At 39.9% G+C, this 19,480-nt stretch overlaps 1 protein-coding gene across 1 annotated transcript in view; it reads left to right on the forward strand.

The window, feature by feature from the left end:
* The window catches only part of LOC149457718 (uncharacterized), a gene marked incomplete at its 5' end in the record, with an annotated part of 276,029 nt that overhangs the window by 167,020 nt on the left and 89,529 nt on the right, over positions 1-19,480 (forward strand). Inside the window, one exon of the mRNA XM_089683111.1 lies at positions 9,337-9,513. Within this exon, the coding sequence (XP_089539237.1) occupies positions 9,337-9,513 (177 nt within the window). The remainder of the gene's footprint in view (positions 1-9,336; positions 9,514-19,480) is intronic.

The raw sequence follows: 19,480 nt of genomic DNA on the forward strand, positions 1-19,480 counted from the left end.
GTTTAAGACAGTGTGTTTCTGGACTGAAGCGGGCACTACTTATTAAAAATATTATGTTACAGATTATTACTACTTATACATGTGCAGTCAGTTTTTTGTTTAATATAAATTCTAACCTGCAGGTCAATGCAATTTATTAACATAGACATTCTCATGCTTGCTCCCTCCACTGCATATGTTCTGCATATATTTAGCAACTGATGTATGCCCTCATATGTGCCTCTAGAAGGCAAAAGAGAAAAATAATTATTTTTAACTATATACAGAGCACAAATTAATTTTAGAGCACTTTATTTTATTTTTTTTTACAATTAACTATTCAATGTGATTTTGACTTAGGTTCTGTGTTTAAGAAAGCTCTGTCTGCAACATGTGAGCGCCAGGGATGAGTAAATCTGTGTTCAGTTTGCAAATTTTGAGATAAACCACATTGAAGTCTATAGAGTGAAAATCTTGCCATTTTATTCAGTTAATTTGTAAGGCTAATGAGCAAGCTGTTGTCAAAGGCATAAGAAATCAAAATGAAATAAATGAAAAAAAAAGTCTCACACTACACAGAGTTGTCACCTCTCCTTTACAGTTTTAACACATTCTAGCAAAACTGGCTGCTGGGAGCACTTCTTTTTTGTAGAACGGTGGCTGGGTTATCTATTCCCAGAAATGTTTCTCTTGCTTGACCTGTTTGACCAGGGGCATAGGCCATGCTCTGCATTATAGGTTGGTCTTTATCTCTGGCAGTGAACCTATAAAATTTTGGCCAAACATTTGAGATTCACAAATCCCAGGGATTTACAGTGAAACCATGGTAGTGGGGATCCCCACAAATACTTAATAATTACCGTAATAAAACTTTCTATTGCATATCTGTCCTTGATTTGGATTGAATGACTCTAGAAGTCTCATCATTAAAGGATAAGTTCACCTTTTAGACAAAAATAATAAATGCACATTTTTTTGTAGGTAAAAAAAAATGTGCATTTACTATTTTCGTCTACAGGAGCCTGGAAAGCATTGCACCAGTGATCAGTAGATTGCTGATGCCATGCAGGTCTCCTGCAGACCTGTCAGAATATCTGATTGCTCATACGGGATGTACAGTCAAATAGATATTCTGACAGGAAGCTTCACTGAACTACCGCAGCGCTTCACAGTGCCATAATGGTTCATTGAAAACTACAAGCCGACAGCCGCTAAGGCTGTAGGGACTTGCAGTTTATTCATTCACGGAAGTCCGTGAATGAATGATGATGCCGTGTGAGTGGAGTCTCGCACGGCTGGACTGTTTTCAAATATGACCAACTGTACAGGACAGGGGCAGACTGACCATTTGGAAACTCGGGCACTGCCCGAGGGCCTGGGGTCAGTAGGGGGCCCCATGAGATGCCCCTGGTACCTTTTTCATAGGCTTTTTTGAGTTTGGGCAAGGACACAGGGGCCCCATGATCCCCTATTGCCCGGGGGCCCCGTGAGTTGTCAGTCTGCCCCTGGCACAGGGAGACTTCTCCCCATACTATCTGTCAGAAGGAGGGGGGAGTGGGCGTAGGGTTGCCACCTCATCCCTTTAAAACTGAACACATATTAATTACACAGGTTCTGTGGCTGATTAAGGTGGTAATTCAACTCACTTAGAGTCTTATCTGCACGAAATTAGCCTCAGAACCGGGCAGTGTTGACTGCAGCTATGAGAACATGTTACATGTTCCACCCTAAAAATGGGTGGAACATGTAACATGTTCCCAAAGGCGAACTTACCCTTTAAATAATGTAGCAGCTACACCACCTCCTATGTTCACTGTAGATCACATTGTTCTCTGTAGCCCACAGAGCTTCTTGCTGATACAAAATGCCTCTACCATGTATTGCATGGCTGGATTCACGCTTTGCATTTCAGAAATGCATGCAATTGTGTGTGTAGTTAACAAGGCATGTGTCCTGTGTTTATGTACACTGACATGCATTTATTAGGCATATTAACATATCCGTGTCCTGTATGTCCCTGTTCTTTTCTGTGTTCTCAAAAACATTTGTCGCTGCAGTAAAATCCATGCAGAATATGTTTTCTTAAACATACAGCATGGCATCACAGAAATATGGATGGGCCTCATTGATCTGTACGACAGTTCTGTATTTGCTGCATTTTCCCTGCAGTAGCAGACTGCTGTAGTTGTATTGTTCTTCTGGGAAATGCTTAGAGGTGAATGAAGCTGTTATCATACAGAGAAGAGCTTCTTTCTCCTTGTTGGGTGCACATCTTAAATTAGTCTTCTCTGCCTGTCATTAATCATATGCATCAAATTCCATCCCTTCTGAACTGCGCATAACAATTACATTCACATCTTGTTAATAAATATTTAAAAAAATTAAGAACAAACCCAATATAGCACCTGCAGCATTTATATTTCTGTTCTTTTTTGAAGATGCAAGAGGTGTAATACAGTGAAGCACGTTCTGTATTAGAGTTTGACACTGACTGTGAATGTAATTGTTTTTTATATACAAGAGCAATGCTGTTACCGTACATCGGGAATATACTGCTAAACCAGTCATGAAATTCCTAAAACTCAGAGAGAAAAATAAATGTTATGCTATAATATACAACTAGATTGCTCAAATACAGTATAAATACATTTACAATTGTGGTTTTTAAAAAAAAAAAAGCACTAGATGATAGAAATATGGGGTAATGCAAGTACCTGCACAGGATTTTCTGTTTTTTATGGTTGCACTTGTCATTATATTTCTATTTGTATTTACAAGCAATGCTGTTGTTCAGAGCATATATAGATTTAGTACTGAAGACACATAAATGATCATATACAAATACCAAAAAGAGATAAAACAAAACCTTCCCTTATTAATGCAAACAAAATAAAAACCAAAATACAACAATTCTTCTGCTGTACATAGGTGGCCCACACTCTTTACAGTAATAAAAGCTATAAAGGTCTCTCTTGATCTGTACCACAATATGCACAAAAAAATGAATGTATGTTTTAAACAATGTTTCAAAGAGAAAACAATGTAGTAACATGTTTAAGCAGACCCCCTCTCCTCCTTAGCTCCCCCCCCCCATGACAACAGGCAGGGGTTCCTATCCCCCACAGCCAATAGCCAATGTCACATTTGAAATCAGCACAGTTGTGCGGGTGGAGTTGTGAATGAATAAAGCCACTGTGGGAGACAGACGTGTAGTTTCAATGTACTGCGAGCAAGATAAGCAGCACTTGCAGCCCAGTGGCTAAATTGTTAGCACTTACGCCTGGCAGTACTAGGGTCGCTGGTTCGAATCTCAACCATGGCAGCACCTGCCTGCAGTTTGCATGTTCTCCCTGTGCCTGTGGGGGTTTCCTCCAGGTACTCCAGTTTTCTCCCACATTCCAAAGATATGCTGGTAGGTTAAATGGATCCTGTCTAAATTGGCTTTAGTATGTGTATGTATGAATGTAAGTTAGGGACTTCATATTGTACACCCCTTGAGGGTTAGGGACTGATGTGAATGTACAATATATATGTAAAGCGCTGTGTAAATTGAAGGCGCTATATAAGTACCTGTAATAAATAAATGTTCACAGTCCACTCATACTTCCTACAGCTCTTAGACTGACAGCCTATACAGAAGTATGGGCACAGGAATGTAGTAAGAAAAGTGTGCAGAAGCCTAACATTGCACCTACGATCCACTGATTGTGGATGCAATGCTCTGCAGGCTCCTGTGAAAGAATAATAAATGCGCATGTTTCTTGCATAAATATATGTATTTATTTTTTGTTCATAAAGGTGAACTTATCCTTTTAAATATCACTTGAAGATGCATCAGAGGCATCAGTACTAATTCATTGAGCTCAAAGGGGTTAATTTACTAAACTGGAGAGTGCAAAATCTGGTGCCGCTCTGCATTGAAACTAATCAGCTTCCAGGTGTTTATGTCAAGGCTTAATTAAACAAGCTGAAGTTAGTAACTGATTGGCTACTATGCACAGCTGCACCAGATTTTGCACTCTCCCAAAGTCTCTCAGAAGCACAGGATAACATAGCTATCAATTTATCATGCCAAAAAAAGAGCATTTAAAGTGAGCACAGATTTATATTATTTACTACTGGTAAGCCTACAGTTTTCAAAGGAAATGCTTGTTTTAGTAAATCAGAACCACTGATGTTAGTGGTAATCTACTAAAGAAATTCACAGTAGTCCAACTGTAGGACCAGAAATAGACAGTTAACCATGCAACTAAGGCAGGGGTCTCCAAACTTTTTAAACAAAGGGCCAGTTTACTATCCATAATGCTACAGGGGGCTGGATCATGGTCACTTGGAGTAGAAAATGTCCTGGCATCAGTGAGAATAAACAATGAACCATCTTTAGTATCAGGTAGAGTATTTGGTGTTAGTAAGGGGAACAGTTCTGCATCCTTGGTGTCAGTGGAAGGAATAGTGCCCCGTTGTTGGTAATAGTGGCAAAAATTACACCCCACTTTGGAGTGGGAGGGATATTGCCCCAAAGGCTGGATAAAGGCAAGCAAAGGGCCACAGTTTGGAGACCACTGATCTAAGGCAATCCAACAATAGATATTCAGCTACGGTTTTATAAAGCATCAACATTACAGCTTTCTTCGTATCAGTTATAGCTGCTCTATGTTGGGATAACCCAAAAATTCTCATTTACAGATGGGAAGTGTTTCTTGTCCATATGATACATGTATAAGAAATGGGGAGGGCAGTTTTCACTGGGACAGAAATAAAAACATTTTCAGAAGTTTTAAACCTTCCCTACTCTGCTAAGAATGTGCTTTTTTTTGTCTGTGACCCTGTTGGAGACATTTTTCATCACTAAGGCTACATTCACACTAGCCTTGTTTGCAAGCGGCAGACAGGCATTTGGGAAGCGTTTTTACCGCTTCCAAAACGCCTGTGAAAATTCTGCACATTGCAGCACATTGTGCTGTTCACACGGAAGCGTTAGCGTCGCAGGAAAACAGATGCCTCTGGTCGAGTCAGGAGGATTTGAAGCTTCCTATTCAAGTCTATGGTGCCGCTCCGCAAACGCCCGGCCGGCGTTTGTGGTGCAGTTGCAATGCATTTGCGGAGCGTTAACACCATTCAAACTTCATTATAGGCGTTTGTGGGGCATTTTTAACGCTTTGCAAACGCCTAGCAACTGGCATTTGCGGAGCATTAAAAAATTCTCCGCAAACGCCGGACCAACTCTTGTCAAACGCTATAGGGGCGTTTGAGAAGAGCTGAAAAAACAGTCAAGTGTGAACGAGCCCTTACTGTCCTTACAGGGGAAATTAGCCTGCACATGACACACATACATAGCAAAAAAACCAAAAATAAATAAAATAAAAATATTTGGCTGTGATTTGGCCTTTAGTGCCCAGTAATACAGTTGCGGTTTCAGGTGCGATTTGGGAACTAAAATTGCAGCTGAAATCGCATCTAATGAATGTGAATGTTAGTGTCTTAACATTTATGATTTACTGTAGCATGATTTATAAAGTATTTCCTGCATTTACTTTTTCTGTAGTTTTGTTGCGATTTTACATATATAGGATATAATGGACATCACACTGCTAATTGCAAGAAATCATTGAAAATCTTCACCAGTCGCAATAAAACCTTCTGAAATCGCACCTGAAATTGTGGTGAAATTGCACACAAATTGTGCAATTTTAAATTGCAGCGGTGCGACTGGTGACATTTATATATCCAGTTGATTTCCAATTTTATTAGGATGTCCACCTCTCTGTTCCATGATGTTGTATATAAACATGTCTCCTAATTCTGAATGTGGGAGAAATGACAGATAAAAATAAATAATACATTCAAAAATAATTTTGAACAACGCAGAAGATCAATGATGATGCAAATTAAGGAAGAGTATGAGAAGCAATTAATTTGGTTAGGTCAATAATTTGAAATGAAAACCATGGATCCGATATGGGGCAGACTGACAACTCATGGGGCCCCCGGGCAATAGGGGATCATGGGGCCCCTGTGTCCTTGCCCAAACTCAAAATAGCCTATGAAAAAGGTACCAGGGGCATCTCATGGGGCCCCCTACTGACCCCGTGCTCTCGGTCAGTGCCCGAGTTTCCAAATGGCCAGTCCGCCCCTGATCTGATACCATATCAAAAACTCAGGGGCAATTCACGTTATAAAAAAATAGGCTGGTCTCATCTGTGTAAGGGATACAATTTCCTAGGGGCAACCAAATAACAGTGCATGCAAAATCACTGTGGTAGAGGTAAAAAGTGATCCAGCAATGGTTAGAGAGCTGGAGTTAGCACCCATACTATAGAGTAATATTTTTTAGACATATGCAGATATTTTGCTTTGCTACTAACTTCATTGTCTAATTATCCCTGAATCATGTCAAAAGCAATACATGGCATAACCATGGCAGAGCAAAAATTATTGCTCAAAAGTTATAATGAAATACTGTGCTAGTCAGTTATTCTCAATCTGATGACTAGAGCAGAATATTTAATAATTTAAATCCTACAATCTTGCACATTAAATGGCTGCTGTTTAAAGCAAAAGGCTTTTCGTGTTTTGATGCACAATTTAAGGTTCTTTGCATCTTACAGTATACAAAGCGTCTTGTTTTATTATAAGTTATCTATTAATATTACAAGCGGTTTGTCTCAGCCCTGTGCTGTTCATTTTGTTTTACCTTGTTAATCTAATTCAATAAAGAGAGAATTTGTAAAATTGCTACTTAGGGAAATTGTAAATATGGAAGAATCTAAATTTTAGGATTTGTTGCAGAGAAACTGTTTGTTTTTTTTTACATAGCTTATATTATTTTTTCAGCATGGAGTTGTCATGATAGGATATGTCTTTTTGTTGTTATTTACATAATTTCTATTACTATCCTTATAGTGACCAAACGAGAGTGCACCTGTAATGAAATGGTGGACTGCAGGGGTGATGTGGATAGAGTAGAAACTGGACCCTGCATTTCTATTAGTTTCAAGCTGCATTTAGTGTCACAACTGAAGTGGACATGTGTTGCTTGCTCCACTATGAAAGAGTGTCATGGGAAAGTCCCCATGCTCAGGAATTATGTGCAGATATTTTAAATGTGCATATGAAATGTTAATGTCACCTACCTCTGCCATGGAATAATTGTTTTTTAATTAGTTTGTAAAAAAATAAAACAAATTGATGTTAAAGTGGTTGTTAACGATTTTTTTAAAAATAAAAAATATGTCTATACTTACCTGCTCTGTGCAATAGAATTGCACAGAATGGCCTTGATCCTTCTTTTCTCGGGTTCCCCACTGGTGCTCCTAGCTCTTCCCCTCTTGCTGGTGCCACAAATAGGAAGACGATTTCCATGGGGGCGCTCATGCGGGATTGCTTCCATGTACTGCTGCTGAGTCCATTGACACAGACATTGGCTCCCTCGTCACTGGAGTTGATTGACAGGAGTGGGCTCAGGTATCGCGATGGGGCTCAGGTAAGTATAAAAGAGGTGAAGGGCAAGTCTGTAACAAAGAACCTTTTTACCTTAATGCATAGAATGCATTAAGAAAAAAAAAACCTTGAGGCTTTAGAACTACATTAACACCTTCCAATCCAGTCTTGATATGGATGAAGTTGTAAAATAAAACAAAGGGGAATTACATCAAAAGGGTGCAGCTTAAAAAGCTTTTTCAAAATTTAAATCGATGGTACATAGATGGAGGCTGACACAGGAATTTTAGGGTCTTCCCGCAGATTGATGGCTGGGCGGTGCACTCCTCCTTGTGACTGGGCGTCATATGATGTCCTGTCAAAAGGAGCCACTCACACGGTCGCGGGGCCGTGCAGCGGTGCAATCTGATGACATATCAGAGGGCCCATTGCCAGTGTCATGTGACCGCTGTGACCAATCACAGCAGATCACATGTCAATTGTATACAATGGATGGCTTCCTGTCATGCCATCCATTGTATACAATTGTGTTAGCTGTGATTGGTCAAAGCAGTCACATGGTACAGACAGGGCCAATCATAGCCCATCTGTATCATGTGATGAGCTTTTCCAAATCACAGCTAATCACAACAAAAAGTGAATGAATCAGTTTCATTCAGTAACAATGATTGCAAATATCAATGAAATATATTGATATTAGCAATCATAATGTGTAAAGAAAAAAGGAAAATCCTGCTCACTTGCCCAGAGTAGTTAAATGTTACTATAGTAACATCATATTGCTTTGATCACAGTGTGTTGAAAAAAAATAGTAAAACAAAGAAAAAAGAATGTAATAAAAAATAAAAATAAATTGAAAAATTTGAAAAACAAAATTAAATTATTTATTTTTTTTACATACTGTCACCAGTCAGGTCAGTGTCCTTGATCACCACCCCACTAGTTATATAATAACACTATACTGGACTGGTGACAATATGTAGAAACAAAATTGTGACTTATTTCTTTTTTTTAATTTTTACAGTTTCCAAAAAATTGTAACAAAAAAATTACAACCTCCAAAAAAAACTCACCATGCCTCTTACTAAATACCTTGGACTGTCTATTTTCCAAAAATGGGTATTTTGGGGGACATATGTACTATCTTCCCATTTTCAGGCCTCAAGAAATGATATGGGACGTCAGTACATCAGGATTGATCGATTGTCAGATATATACACCATGGTTTGTGGACTCTATAACTTTCCTACAGACTAAATAATATACACTAATTTGGGGTATTTTCACCAAAGAAATGTATTTAGAATACATTTTGACCTAAATTGATGAAGGAATGTTATTTTTCTAACAGAAACAAAAAAAATGCGTTGTGTTTTTTTTCAAAAGTTTCAGGGATTTATTTGTTTATTTAGCCAAAAAATAAAAACTCAGTGGTGATTAAATACCACCAAAGGAAAGCTCTATTTGTGTGAAAAAAATAAAAATGTTCTATGGGTACAGTGTTGCATGACCGTACAATTGTCATGCAAAGTGAAACAACAATGAAATCTGAAAATTTACCTGGGCACGAAGGGGGTAAAAGTGTCAGGTATTGAAGTGGTTAAGCTGATTTTCTAAAGTTTTATAATGGCATTCTTGTGTTATGAAGCTGTGGTGAAATACTGAAACTACTCTGCCAGGCAAAATGTATTTCATTTGTTCAGGAAAAAAAACACACATGTAAAAGCAAGATATGTACAGTTACAGGTTGAAAAGTAGTAATAGGTATGCTGTATAATATACGTAGGGTAATATTTTATGCAAAATAGGTTATTCCAAAAGATTATTATGTACTATTTTTTAAAAACTAATAAATAAAAATATTTTTCTGTGTATGAGGAATAACATTTTTTGCTTGTTCTTTTTCATGTCTGGTAGCATTTTAGAGGGTTATGTTCAGGACCAAATTCCAGGAGCTGCAGTTGTAGTAGAATCTATTGGTGCCAGAAGATATGGAGACGGCTTCTCTGAAGAGGACTATACCCAGTGTGACCTGATGATTTATGCTGTTGACCCTCAGACAAACAGGGCAATATCACGTAATGAACTTTTTAAGTACGTATCTTATTAAAATATAAACATAGCCTTCTTATTCATGAAGTTTATCCTTGCCTTATTTTACTGTAATTGTTATCAACATATGACCTCAAGTCAAAACAGACAGGGCACGGGAATGTGTTTAAAGCGTGATACATTTAAATGGATAAAGAACATCATTTGACTTTCATTATAGTAGGTTCCTATGAGAAAGAAGAAGCTCCAGTGAAAAGCCAGCACCTGCATGCTGGACCCGCTCGCTGGTGTATGTGTGCTGCATCATTGGTAGTCTGAGGAAGCTCCAATAAACTTTATATAAGATGCAGGGAGATATGAAGGTGATACATACTTCAATGCATCTTGAATTTTTCCATATAAAACAAATGGTGCCTGCAGGACCTCAAAGGAGCCCCCCAGAACACTTAAATGTGGGGCTGTATGATTCTCTGAGCACTATGTAGTGTGTATTTGGAGTGAGAGCATTCACTGTACAAAAAATCAAGAGAATAGTCTACCAACTGATGGCTTTTTATCCTTACATTGCATGCCTACTTACAGAGGGTTACCCAGTTGTGTAGAAATATGTTTTAAAAATTATGTTTTAATCTGCTTTAGAGTACCATAGTGTTCTTGCATCACTTAATTGCCAGCCTATGTTTATAAACCAACCAGAAATTCCCAATTAAACCCACCAAAGAAGAAATCCAAATGAACAAACAAAACCAGCGCTCAAATCTTCATACTGACTGGGATTACTGTAACTGTCCTTCATTGAGGTACAGCCCTTAGAAGCTCTGGAAATCTTGACACTGGTAAACAAAAGCGAAACAGGGCGCACTCTCTTCGTGCATTACCGTGGTGAAACACGAGTTTATTTGAAAGCATATAAATGCATACTCAAAAACCAAAAGGGGGATAAAAACAGGGATAAAGAGTCTGTGATGTCAGTCCAAAGTGATGGTAGACCCTTGGTGAGGTAGGCTAACATGTTTCAGGAGACGTACTCCCTTCTTCAGAGCTCTGAAGAAGGGAGTACATCTCCTTAAACGTGTTAGCCTACCTCACCAAGGGTCTACCATCACTTTGGACTGACATCACGGACTCTTTATCCCTGTTTTTATCCCCCTTTTGGTTTGTGAGTATGCATTTATATGCTTTCAAATAAACTCGTGTTTCACCACAGTAATGCACGAAAAGAGTGCGCCCTGTTTTTTGCTTTTGTTTACCACCAAAAAAGAAAGCTATTTATATATATTTGTGATTCAATCCCTCTTCATTATAAAAGAAATTGTTATATACATTGTTATTATTTCTCTCAATAAAATTTCAAAAGCTTAAGAGTGTATTAGATCCAAGGGTAAATGAGGAGATAGCTGATGTCAGGAGGCCTAGAAGAGACACAGCCAAAAAAAAATCATTGGCAGCTGAACTCTCCTTGAGCTGAGCCTCTGTAACATGCAATTCAGGATTTGATGCATTCTGAAAGTAAATTAATTATTTAAGACAAAGCCTCTCTCACATTTTTTTTTAGTAACCAAACTATTGTTATCTCAAACATCTTTAGGAAATTATCTTAAAGTTATTGTAGTGAACTAATCAAAATCAAAATGCTCTGCAGATGAGAAATAATTCTAACCAAACATGTACACATACAACAGTATATAAAGTGTAAAAAAATGTTTTTAAAGGGTATACATTGGTTTTGTAAACCAAAACAAGATTAAATAAACTGACAGTTATAAAACAGACATATAAATTTAAATAATAGGTATAGGTAACACTTCCATATTAACCCAATAATACAGTCCCATATCATCAGTCCTATTCTTCCTCTAAAAAGTTATTTCTAATCGTCACTAAATCTTGTGACCCTTAATGTGTGTGAGGGTCAAATGAAACTTTGTATCACAATCCAAGTGTCTGTATTTCCTTCTTTTCACACTGTGTTCTTCCCCTCCACATGTTATATAAAAAAACACAAAAAAAGGCAAAACACAGAATCATATAATATAATACATTCTAAAGCAGACCACAATGTACTGATAGGTGATTGTGCTCACACTTTTTGAGCCAATAGGTGCAACAATTGCATTATTCATTTATTATGTGGTTTCTACACCAGGTACCTTATCCCACCAGCCAACATATTCTTACCAAATTCCTTTGTCCTAAAGTCCCAGGCAAAATCTTAGACTCTAGTATTCATCACTTCCATTTTTTCAGTTAGTGCCCCAAAAAAATAAAACTTTATAGAGTAGTATACTAAACACAAACAGTATGAATAAATAAACAATTGTGCTCACATTTATTTGTGATCTTCAAATGCAACAATCCAACAATCACCATGTGTTTGTCTCACCATGTGCCACATCATACAAGTCATAATACTCTTACCCAAAAATATTTGCCCTCACTTGCTTGGGCTAAAAAGCTCATGTAAAAAAACAATCTTCCCTTTCTTCCGATTTACCACAGCCTCCACAATATGGTTTACAGCATACCCTTATCCAAAAGATATATCAAAGCAAAGAGTATAGTGCAGAATATTCATAAAATACTTTATTTATTTAAAAAAAAAGGTGATCACATGTATAAGGCAATGCAAAATAACTAAAACCTTAATTCCAGATTGCAAAATGGACACTTCCGGTTCTGGTCTGACATCATTTCCAGTTCTGGTCTGACGTCACTCCCAGACATGTTTAACCATGTGACTTTATCAAAGGATGTGGTTTCAAACTAAGAGGCTGTATAAATAGAAAACTTCTGCTCTCACTATTATGCTCAATAACACCCTGTTAAATCCAGGCAATTTATCTAGTGCCGAATCCCATTACTAAACTGCCATCCAACATATATAATCAATTGCATAATTCTATCAATTCAAATTTATACAATAAAACAAAACACATAATTCATACAAGTCCTAGATTGTAAGCTCGAAAGAGCAGGGCCCTCGATCCCCTCATGTTTTGCATTGTATTGGTATTGTTCTGTCACATGTTCTGCCCCCTTTGTAATGTACAGCGCTGAGCGAACTATTGGCGCTTTATAAATACTGTATAATAATAAAAAATAATAATACAAGTTAAAAAAAAAAAGAAATGGCATCCCATCTAGCATTTATATAGCTTACCTGTACTGCAAAGGTATTGCAGTACAAAACAAATAGCCAACAAAATAAACAAACAATCAACAATCCTTTACAAGGGACAGCACAATATGTTCACAAGAATGCTAACTATCCCATAAGGGGTTAAGACTCTTGCACTGCAATAGGAAGCAAATTGCCCATGCAGTCTGTATGTTTCTCAATAGATGTGTGTCTGTTTTCCTGGGCTATTGGCTCCACATTGCAATGCAAGGGTCTTAACCCCTTATGGGTTAGGTAGTATTCTTGTGAACATATTCTGCTGTCCCTTGTAAAAGATTTTTGGTTGCTTGTTTGTTTTGTTGGCTATTTGTTTAGTACTGCAATACCTTTGCAGTACAGGTTAGCTATATAAATGCTAGATGGAGTAATGTTATTTATTTTATTAAAGTGGAGTTCCAGCCATTTTTGTGTTTATTAAAAGTCAGCAGCTACAAAAACTGTAGCTGCTGACTTTTAATAAACACACTCTTACCTGTCCCAGGGTCCAGCGATGTTCTCACCCACGCCATCTCTCCTCTCCTTCTCCCCTCCACAGTGTCGGCATCTCAACTGTCGGCACCAGGCTGTGACAGCTTGTGGCCTGATGCCCACTGCTCATTCGCAAGTCGATCTGCGCCTCCTGATTAGTCCGTTAGTCTTCTGGGACCTGTGAAAGTTCGCAGGAGACTGCAGGAGGAAGCAGGGGGCCAAACGTCCGGCTCACTTTGTGTGGCGAACTGAGCCAGAAGTGAGAACAGGTACCTGTCAAAACCAGGTACCTTCTCCTCCCTCCCCCTCAAAAGGTGCCAGATATGGCAGTGGAGAGAGGGAGGGGCCAAACAAGTGGAGATTCTACTTTTGGGTGGAAATCCACTTTAACTTGCATGAATTTTAATGTGTTTTTTATTTATTTTATATATTTGAAATGATAGAACTATGCAGTTAAATTCTTCTTCCTCCTTCTCTTCTTGACCTACCCATTCCATGTAAGCAAGCCAGGAGTGGTGAAACGTGTCAAGGAAGGTTGGTTCTTGGGTGGAAACACTGCTGTATGCAGTCAACTTATTGATTATTAAATAGTACTGTAAGAGGAGCCAAGCAGAATGAGCCTGATATTCTTTCATATTTTTGTATAGAGGTTTGACAGAAGCTTGGATGTAACCAGGGATAAAATCCTAGTTTGGAAAAAAAGGAATTTAACTTTCTTTCTACACTGCATTTGTCACAAAAACAAACATTTAACACAAGACAAAGGATTCCCATGGCACTATAGACTGACCAGAAAGGCTGACTTTTTTCGAGGCACAATTTGTCTAACTGAAGCTGTAGGGATTGCTTTTGATGCTTCACTTATTTGTGTGTACATTTTAGTTTGAGTGAATGTTGTAAACAGTAGGTTTATGTAATCAAAATACAAGCTGCACATTTAAAATGAAAAAAGGTGTCTTGAGCTCCACCTGCTGGTTCAAAATCTTATTACAATTATTTATATTGATCATAATGAAGAAATCATGTGACTAAGTACAAAACAATTACACATTGCATTTAAATGATACCAAAGCCTCTAGCTATATCTTCAATGATTAGCAGAAAACTATTATAGCTATAGAAATGCTGTTTCTGTACATTCTTCTTTTTTATAGAAACTAAATAACAGAAACTGTACAATGGGATGGTTGCTGCACTACTTTTGATCTCCAGAATCAAAGGGGAATTGGCTGGAACAGTGGAGCAGTGCCAAATCTCCATAGGCAACAATTTAAAAGCCTTTAACAGGTTACCAGTTTAGCATTACAGAGGAGGTCTGGCACTAAATCTATTTCCCTCACTCTGATGTTCCCGGCAATACCTTACATGTGTTTTGCAATCGCTGTTTACATATGCATGCAGAGCCTACATGTGCATTTGCGCATGAGAATGAGGGAACAGGGGCTCTTTATTTTTTTAAATATTAATTTCATAAAAAAATACACTGTAACTTTAAGGTTTTATAAACTCTTTTATTGCTATCAGAGAGGATGATCAACAACTCTTATGATAGCATGGGCCATGACAAGTCCTCTTTATAGAGAGATGTAGGGTCTATTAGACCCTATATCACTCCTCTGGCCTACAAAGTATCTGAGCAACCAAGATCATATGCTTGTTCCAGCCTGTAATGACTTGTTTACATGAGACCGAAACAAGAAAATGACAAAATTCTCATCGCTTATGGTTTATGATGTTACACAGAGGGAAGAACAGCATCAGATCCGCTCATGGTATCCAAGGAACTGGATGCCTGAGGGTGCATCCTTACAACGCTCCACGATAGCACTGGGGAGCCAGATAAAAGAGCTGTAAAAGTAATCCAATGGCTTACCGACCCCTGGCTGGTTCCTCAACTATGCCTCTGCTCAAACCCAACATGCAACTATTTGTTATTGACCATTGGCTTATTCCCCAACTAAGCTTCCACTTTATCCCAACCTGCAACTACTTATTACTGATCTTATGCTTGTTTACTGACTTTGCTTCTGCTTGATCCCTACCTGCTATATCTGCTACCAAACCCCAGTGCTGCCACTAGCATTCTGCAAAATCCATCTCCACTATCAAGAGCTCTACAGAAGACCGGTCAGTGCTTAGACCCCACTTAGCACAGGTCATCTGCCAGGGTGACCTGCTCATGTACTTATTCTGCTGGTCGGTGAGAGCCTCTTTACTTCTATAGTTACTGGTCTTTGAGCCTGACCACTGACCATGACAGAAAATCATAGTGGGGACAGATTTTGTCACATCTGAATAAATGATAGGAAAAACACAAGCAGACTTATTTCCACTGGCTGAGATTATGTCCTCAGTCAAATTCAGGTTTGAAACTTCGGGAGGAATTGTGTTCCCAGTGGTTTATAATATTGTATAGTAAAAAATGTATTTTTTAGTAAGCGCAATACAATTACACCTCTTTGATTAAAGGTAGAACAGGACTTCCGGTTCCGGCGCTGATGCTGTGAAGAGGTGAGACCCGCGGCTCCCGGGATCCCCGCATATAAAGCCGGCATTCTGCGCAGGGGACTCCTGTCAGCTGCTTCAGGAGCTCCCCACTGGCCCCCCCGCACGATCCTCGGTCCCTTCGGCATGGAGCGATTCCTCCTGCTGAATCCGCAGAGCTCAGGTCCCACCACGAGGGGAGAGGGATGCGGCTCTCCCCCTCCTGCAGCCAAGATGGCCGCCGCCCATAATATGTCAATGGACACAGGCACAGAGGCTGTTACACACGCTGGTGCAGATGTACACACCCTCCCTGCACACAGTGATCATGTTATACCAGCCCTGACCTCTACTCCTGGCACCTGTAGTCCCACAGAAATATATGACCAGATTGCACAAGCAGTTGCTGCCATTCTACTGCCCACAATCACACAAGCTGTGGATCATGCAGTAGCCACAGGCATTGAACAGATCAGAAAAGACATAGGTGATCATAGTAAACGTTTAACTGAAGTGGAACAGCGTCTGTCAGATTTGGAGGACGATGTTCACTCGCTGCGCTCAGGTGCACTTCAAACCAATCGTACGCACCAATCCATCCTGGACAAGCTGGATGATTTAGAAAATCGCTCACGCAGAAATAATCTGCGCATAGTGGGCCTTCCAGAATCATTTTCCACCGGGGTGCTTCCAGAATTATGCTCCACACGTATACCCTCAGCTCTAGGTCTAACCACTTTGTGTCAGGTCGAGAGAGCTCATCGCCTGGGGCCGCCTTCAAATGACCGCCGTACACCGCGATCGGTGATAGTCAAGTATCTCAACTATGCTGATCGAGTGGCTATTCTTAATTCTTTCCGCAATTCTCGATCCCTACAAGTAGACGGTCACAAATTACTCCTATTTGCCGATTACTCGCAAGAAGTATCCCGCAAACGTAAGGCCTTTCAGGAAATATGTGCCACGCTCCACCAAAGGGGCTACAAATTCACCCTGGCTTATCCGGCTACTCTCCGCTTTACTACACCTTCGGGTGATACAAAATCTTTCATCCACCCTGAAGAAGCTGCTCAATATTTACAAGATTCTTTGATGGCTACGGATGGTGTGCCGTCTCCTCACCCTCGCAACTCGGGCCCTAGAGATCAGCGAAGCCCTCGCAAAGATCCACCGAAACGCCCACGTACTAACTTTGCTCCCTCTAAATCTCGCCAATCCTGAGCTGGCGCACTCTCTCAGGCGCTATACGGTTTACCTTACGACTTGGATCACCTGCCTTGTTTAACTGAATGTAAATTTCTTGTGCCTTTAGCTATCATCTTCAGTCCACAGATAGCTATACCAGTTGTTAGAAAGCAATAAGTCAGTTGGTCCTGTGGTACTTTCCTCTCATTTTGTTTGATAGCATATACATATACTGTCTGTGTCATCCCTTTTCTGTGCCTTGCCTCGACCACAGTTCCGCTCTGGTCATTCGATTTGTTGAGCCTCTTCTCCCTTTGGCGATGCCATTTAGGCAAGGGGGTCATGCTCCCCTGCCCTCTCAACAACTCCAATGAGTCACTGCTGCAGATCACTACTCTGCTATTTCCCGGACACGCTGGTCGCAGTACAGGGACAGCATGCAGATTTATGTGAAGTCCATTACACTGTTATGGTTTTTTGTTTGTTTTGCTCTTCTGATAGGCCCCAGTTGGGCCACCATGTTCCACTCTCTTTCTCCCCTCTTCTGCTCTCCTTCCTTACATTTTTCTGGAGAATCACCCCTTCCCTGGGAGTCGACCATACTTCATCAGAGATTGGGTGGTAATGGGCGGATAGCTGGCTCCACCCTACAAAACTGTAAGTTCACTACCTCTGTATTCACCTCATATCATATGACCTAATGATTCGTATTTATTCTTGGAATGTCAAGGGCTTAAGATCACCTCATAAACGAATGGCTATTCTCCGCCATCTCCGCCGACTTAGGGCGGATGTAGCACTACTCCAAGAAACACATTTAGGCCAATCTGACTTTGTTCGTATGAAGAAACTTTGGGTAGGACACGTTATAGGTTCTCCCTCACTCAATAATAAAGCAGGTGTGCTCATTCTGATTCACAAAAAGCTCGCACCTGACATAATCTCGGTAAACACTGATGAGGCAGGCAGATTCCTAGCGGTACACCTCAAAGTAGGCTCTCAAACATTGGTCCTCACCAATATTTATGCTCCAAACTCACCGTCAAAACAGTTTTTTCAGGACCTGTCATCAAAGCTGTCCGCCTACATACATCTACCTTTAGTAGTCGGAGGGGACTTCAACTCACTTATGAATGCCTATGAAGATAAGTCAAAATCACTAGAACACAATCACCGCCCACTTGCGGAGTCCCAATCAACACTCACACTACTGTCTACATTTGCGGAAGCAATGCAACTAACAGACATCTGGCGTTTAGCCCACCCAGATGGGAAGGAATTCACCTTCTTTTCTCCGGTGCACCATTCGCTTTCCAGAATAGACTATTTTTTTTGCAATTCTATTGCTTTGCAATACGCATCTTCCTCAGATATACATGTCATAGTTATTTCGGACCATTCTCCCATATCCATAACCCTCAACTATCTCCACAACACACAATCTCACAAAACGTGGCGCTTTCCTTCTTTCTTAGCAAATAACCAGGAGCTGTTACGTCAACTCCAAGATACTTGGGCAGACTTCCAGATCACCAATGCAGCTCACTTATCCAATCCTAACCTATTTTGGGAAACAGGAAAGGCGGTTTTACGGGGTAAAATCATCGCCTTTACATCTGCGTATAGGAAAAAGGTCGCTCTAAAATACACAGAAGCTAGTAACCGACTCCGACAGACGCAAAAAAATTTGGCTGACTCCAACACACATGAACACAGGAAAGCTTGGCTAGAGGCAAAACACCAATTCGAAACATGGGCATCAGCACAAGAATCCATGCACCAATCACATCTCGACTTACAGTATCATAAGTTTGGCAACAAGCCGGGCAGACTCCTGGCTCGCTTGTGCCGTAAACCGTTTACTCCTACACAATTTACCTCCCTCAAAGACTCACAGGGTATATTGAAACACTCCCCTGAAGAAATTGTTTCCATATTGGAAAGTTTCTACACTAAACTATATGGCCCCGACCCTATTGACCAATCAAAGGCTTTGTCTTTTCTAGACGGCATTGCTCTTCCTCAAATCGATCTCGTAGCACTCCAATCTCTTAATGCTCCTATATCTCAATCCGATATTCAATCCGCTATAAAAACTCTAGCTAATGGTAAAGCCCCTGGCCCAGACGGATACACTTCTGAGTTCTATAAACTCATGGTTACAACCCTTTCTCCTACCCTGCAATCAGTTTACTGCTCTATACAAGAAGGGGGTGCCTATCTTCCGTCTGCCTTTCAGGCACATATAAAATTGATTGCAAAGAAAGACAAAGATCCGTCTGACCCAGGTTCCTATAGGCCGATCTCCCTTCTAAATTTAGATGCCAAAATTCTATCGAAAATTATCGCAAATCGTTTAGCTATTGTTTTACCTTCCATCATTCATCCCTCTCAAGCGGGCTTCATACAAGGATGCTCTGCTGCCTCAAACATCCGCAAAGTACTAGCAGTGTTAAATCATGCTAAAATCAATCCTCACCTAGATCTAGCGATAATCTCTCTTGATGCTGAAAAGGCCTTCGATAATGTTAACTTTCAGTGGCTGCAGATGGTTTTACATAGATTTGGCTTCTCAGGCCCTTTCACTCATGTAATCCAAGCTATGTACTCAGCTCCTACAGCACAGGTGGTTGCTGCAGGACACACATCTACCCCCATTAAACTGCATAAAGGAACAAGACAAGGGTGCCCCCT

Source organism: Staurois parvus, unplaced genomic scaffold (genome assembly GCF_062004578.1).
Source record: "Staurois parvus isolate SC_StPar_1 unplaced genomic scaffold, SC_StPar_1.0 ptg000303l, whole genome shotgun sequence".
Taxonomy (NCBI): domain Eukaryota; kingdom Metazoa; phylum Chordata; class Amphibia; order Anura; family Ranidae; genus Staurois; species Staurois parvus.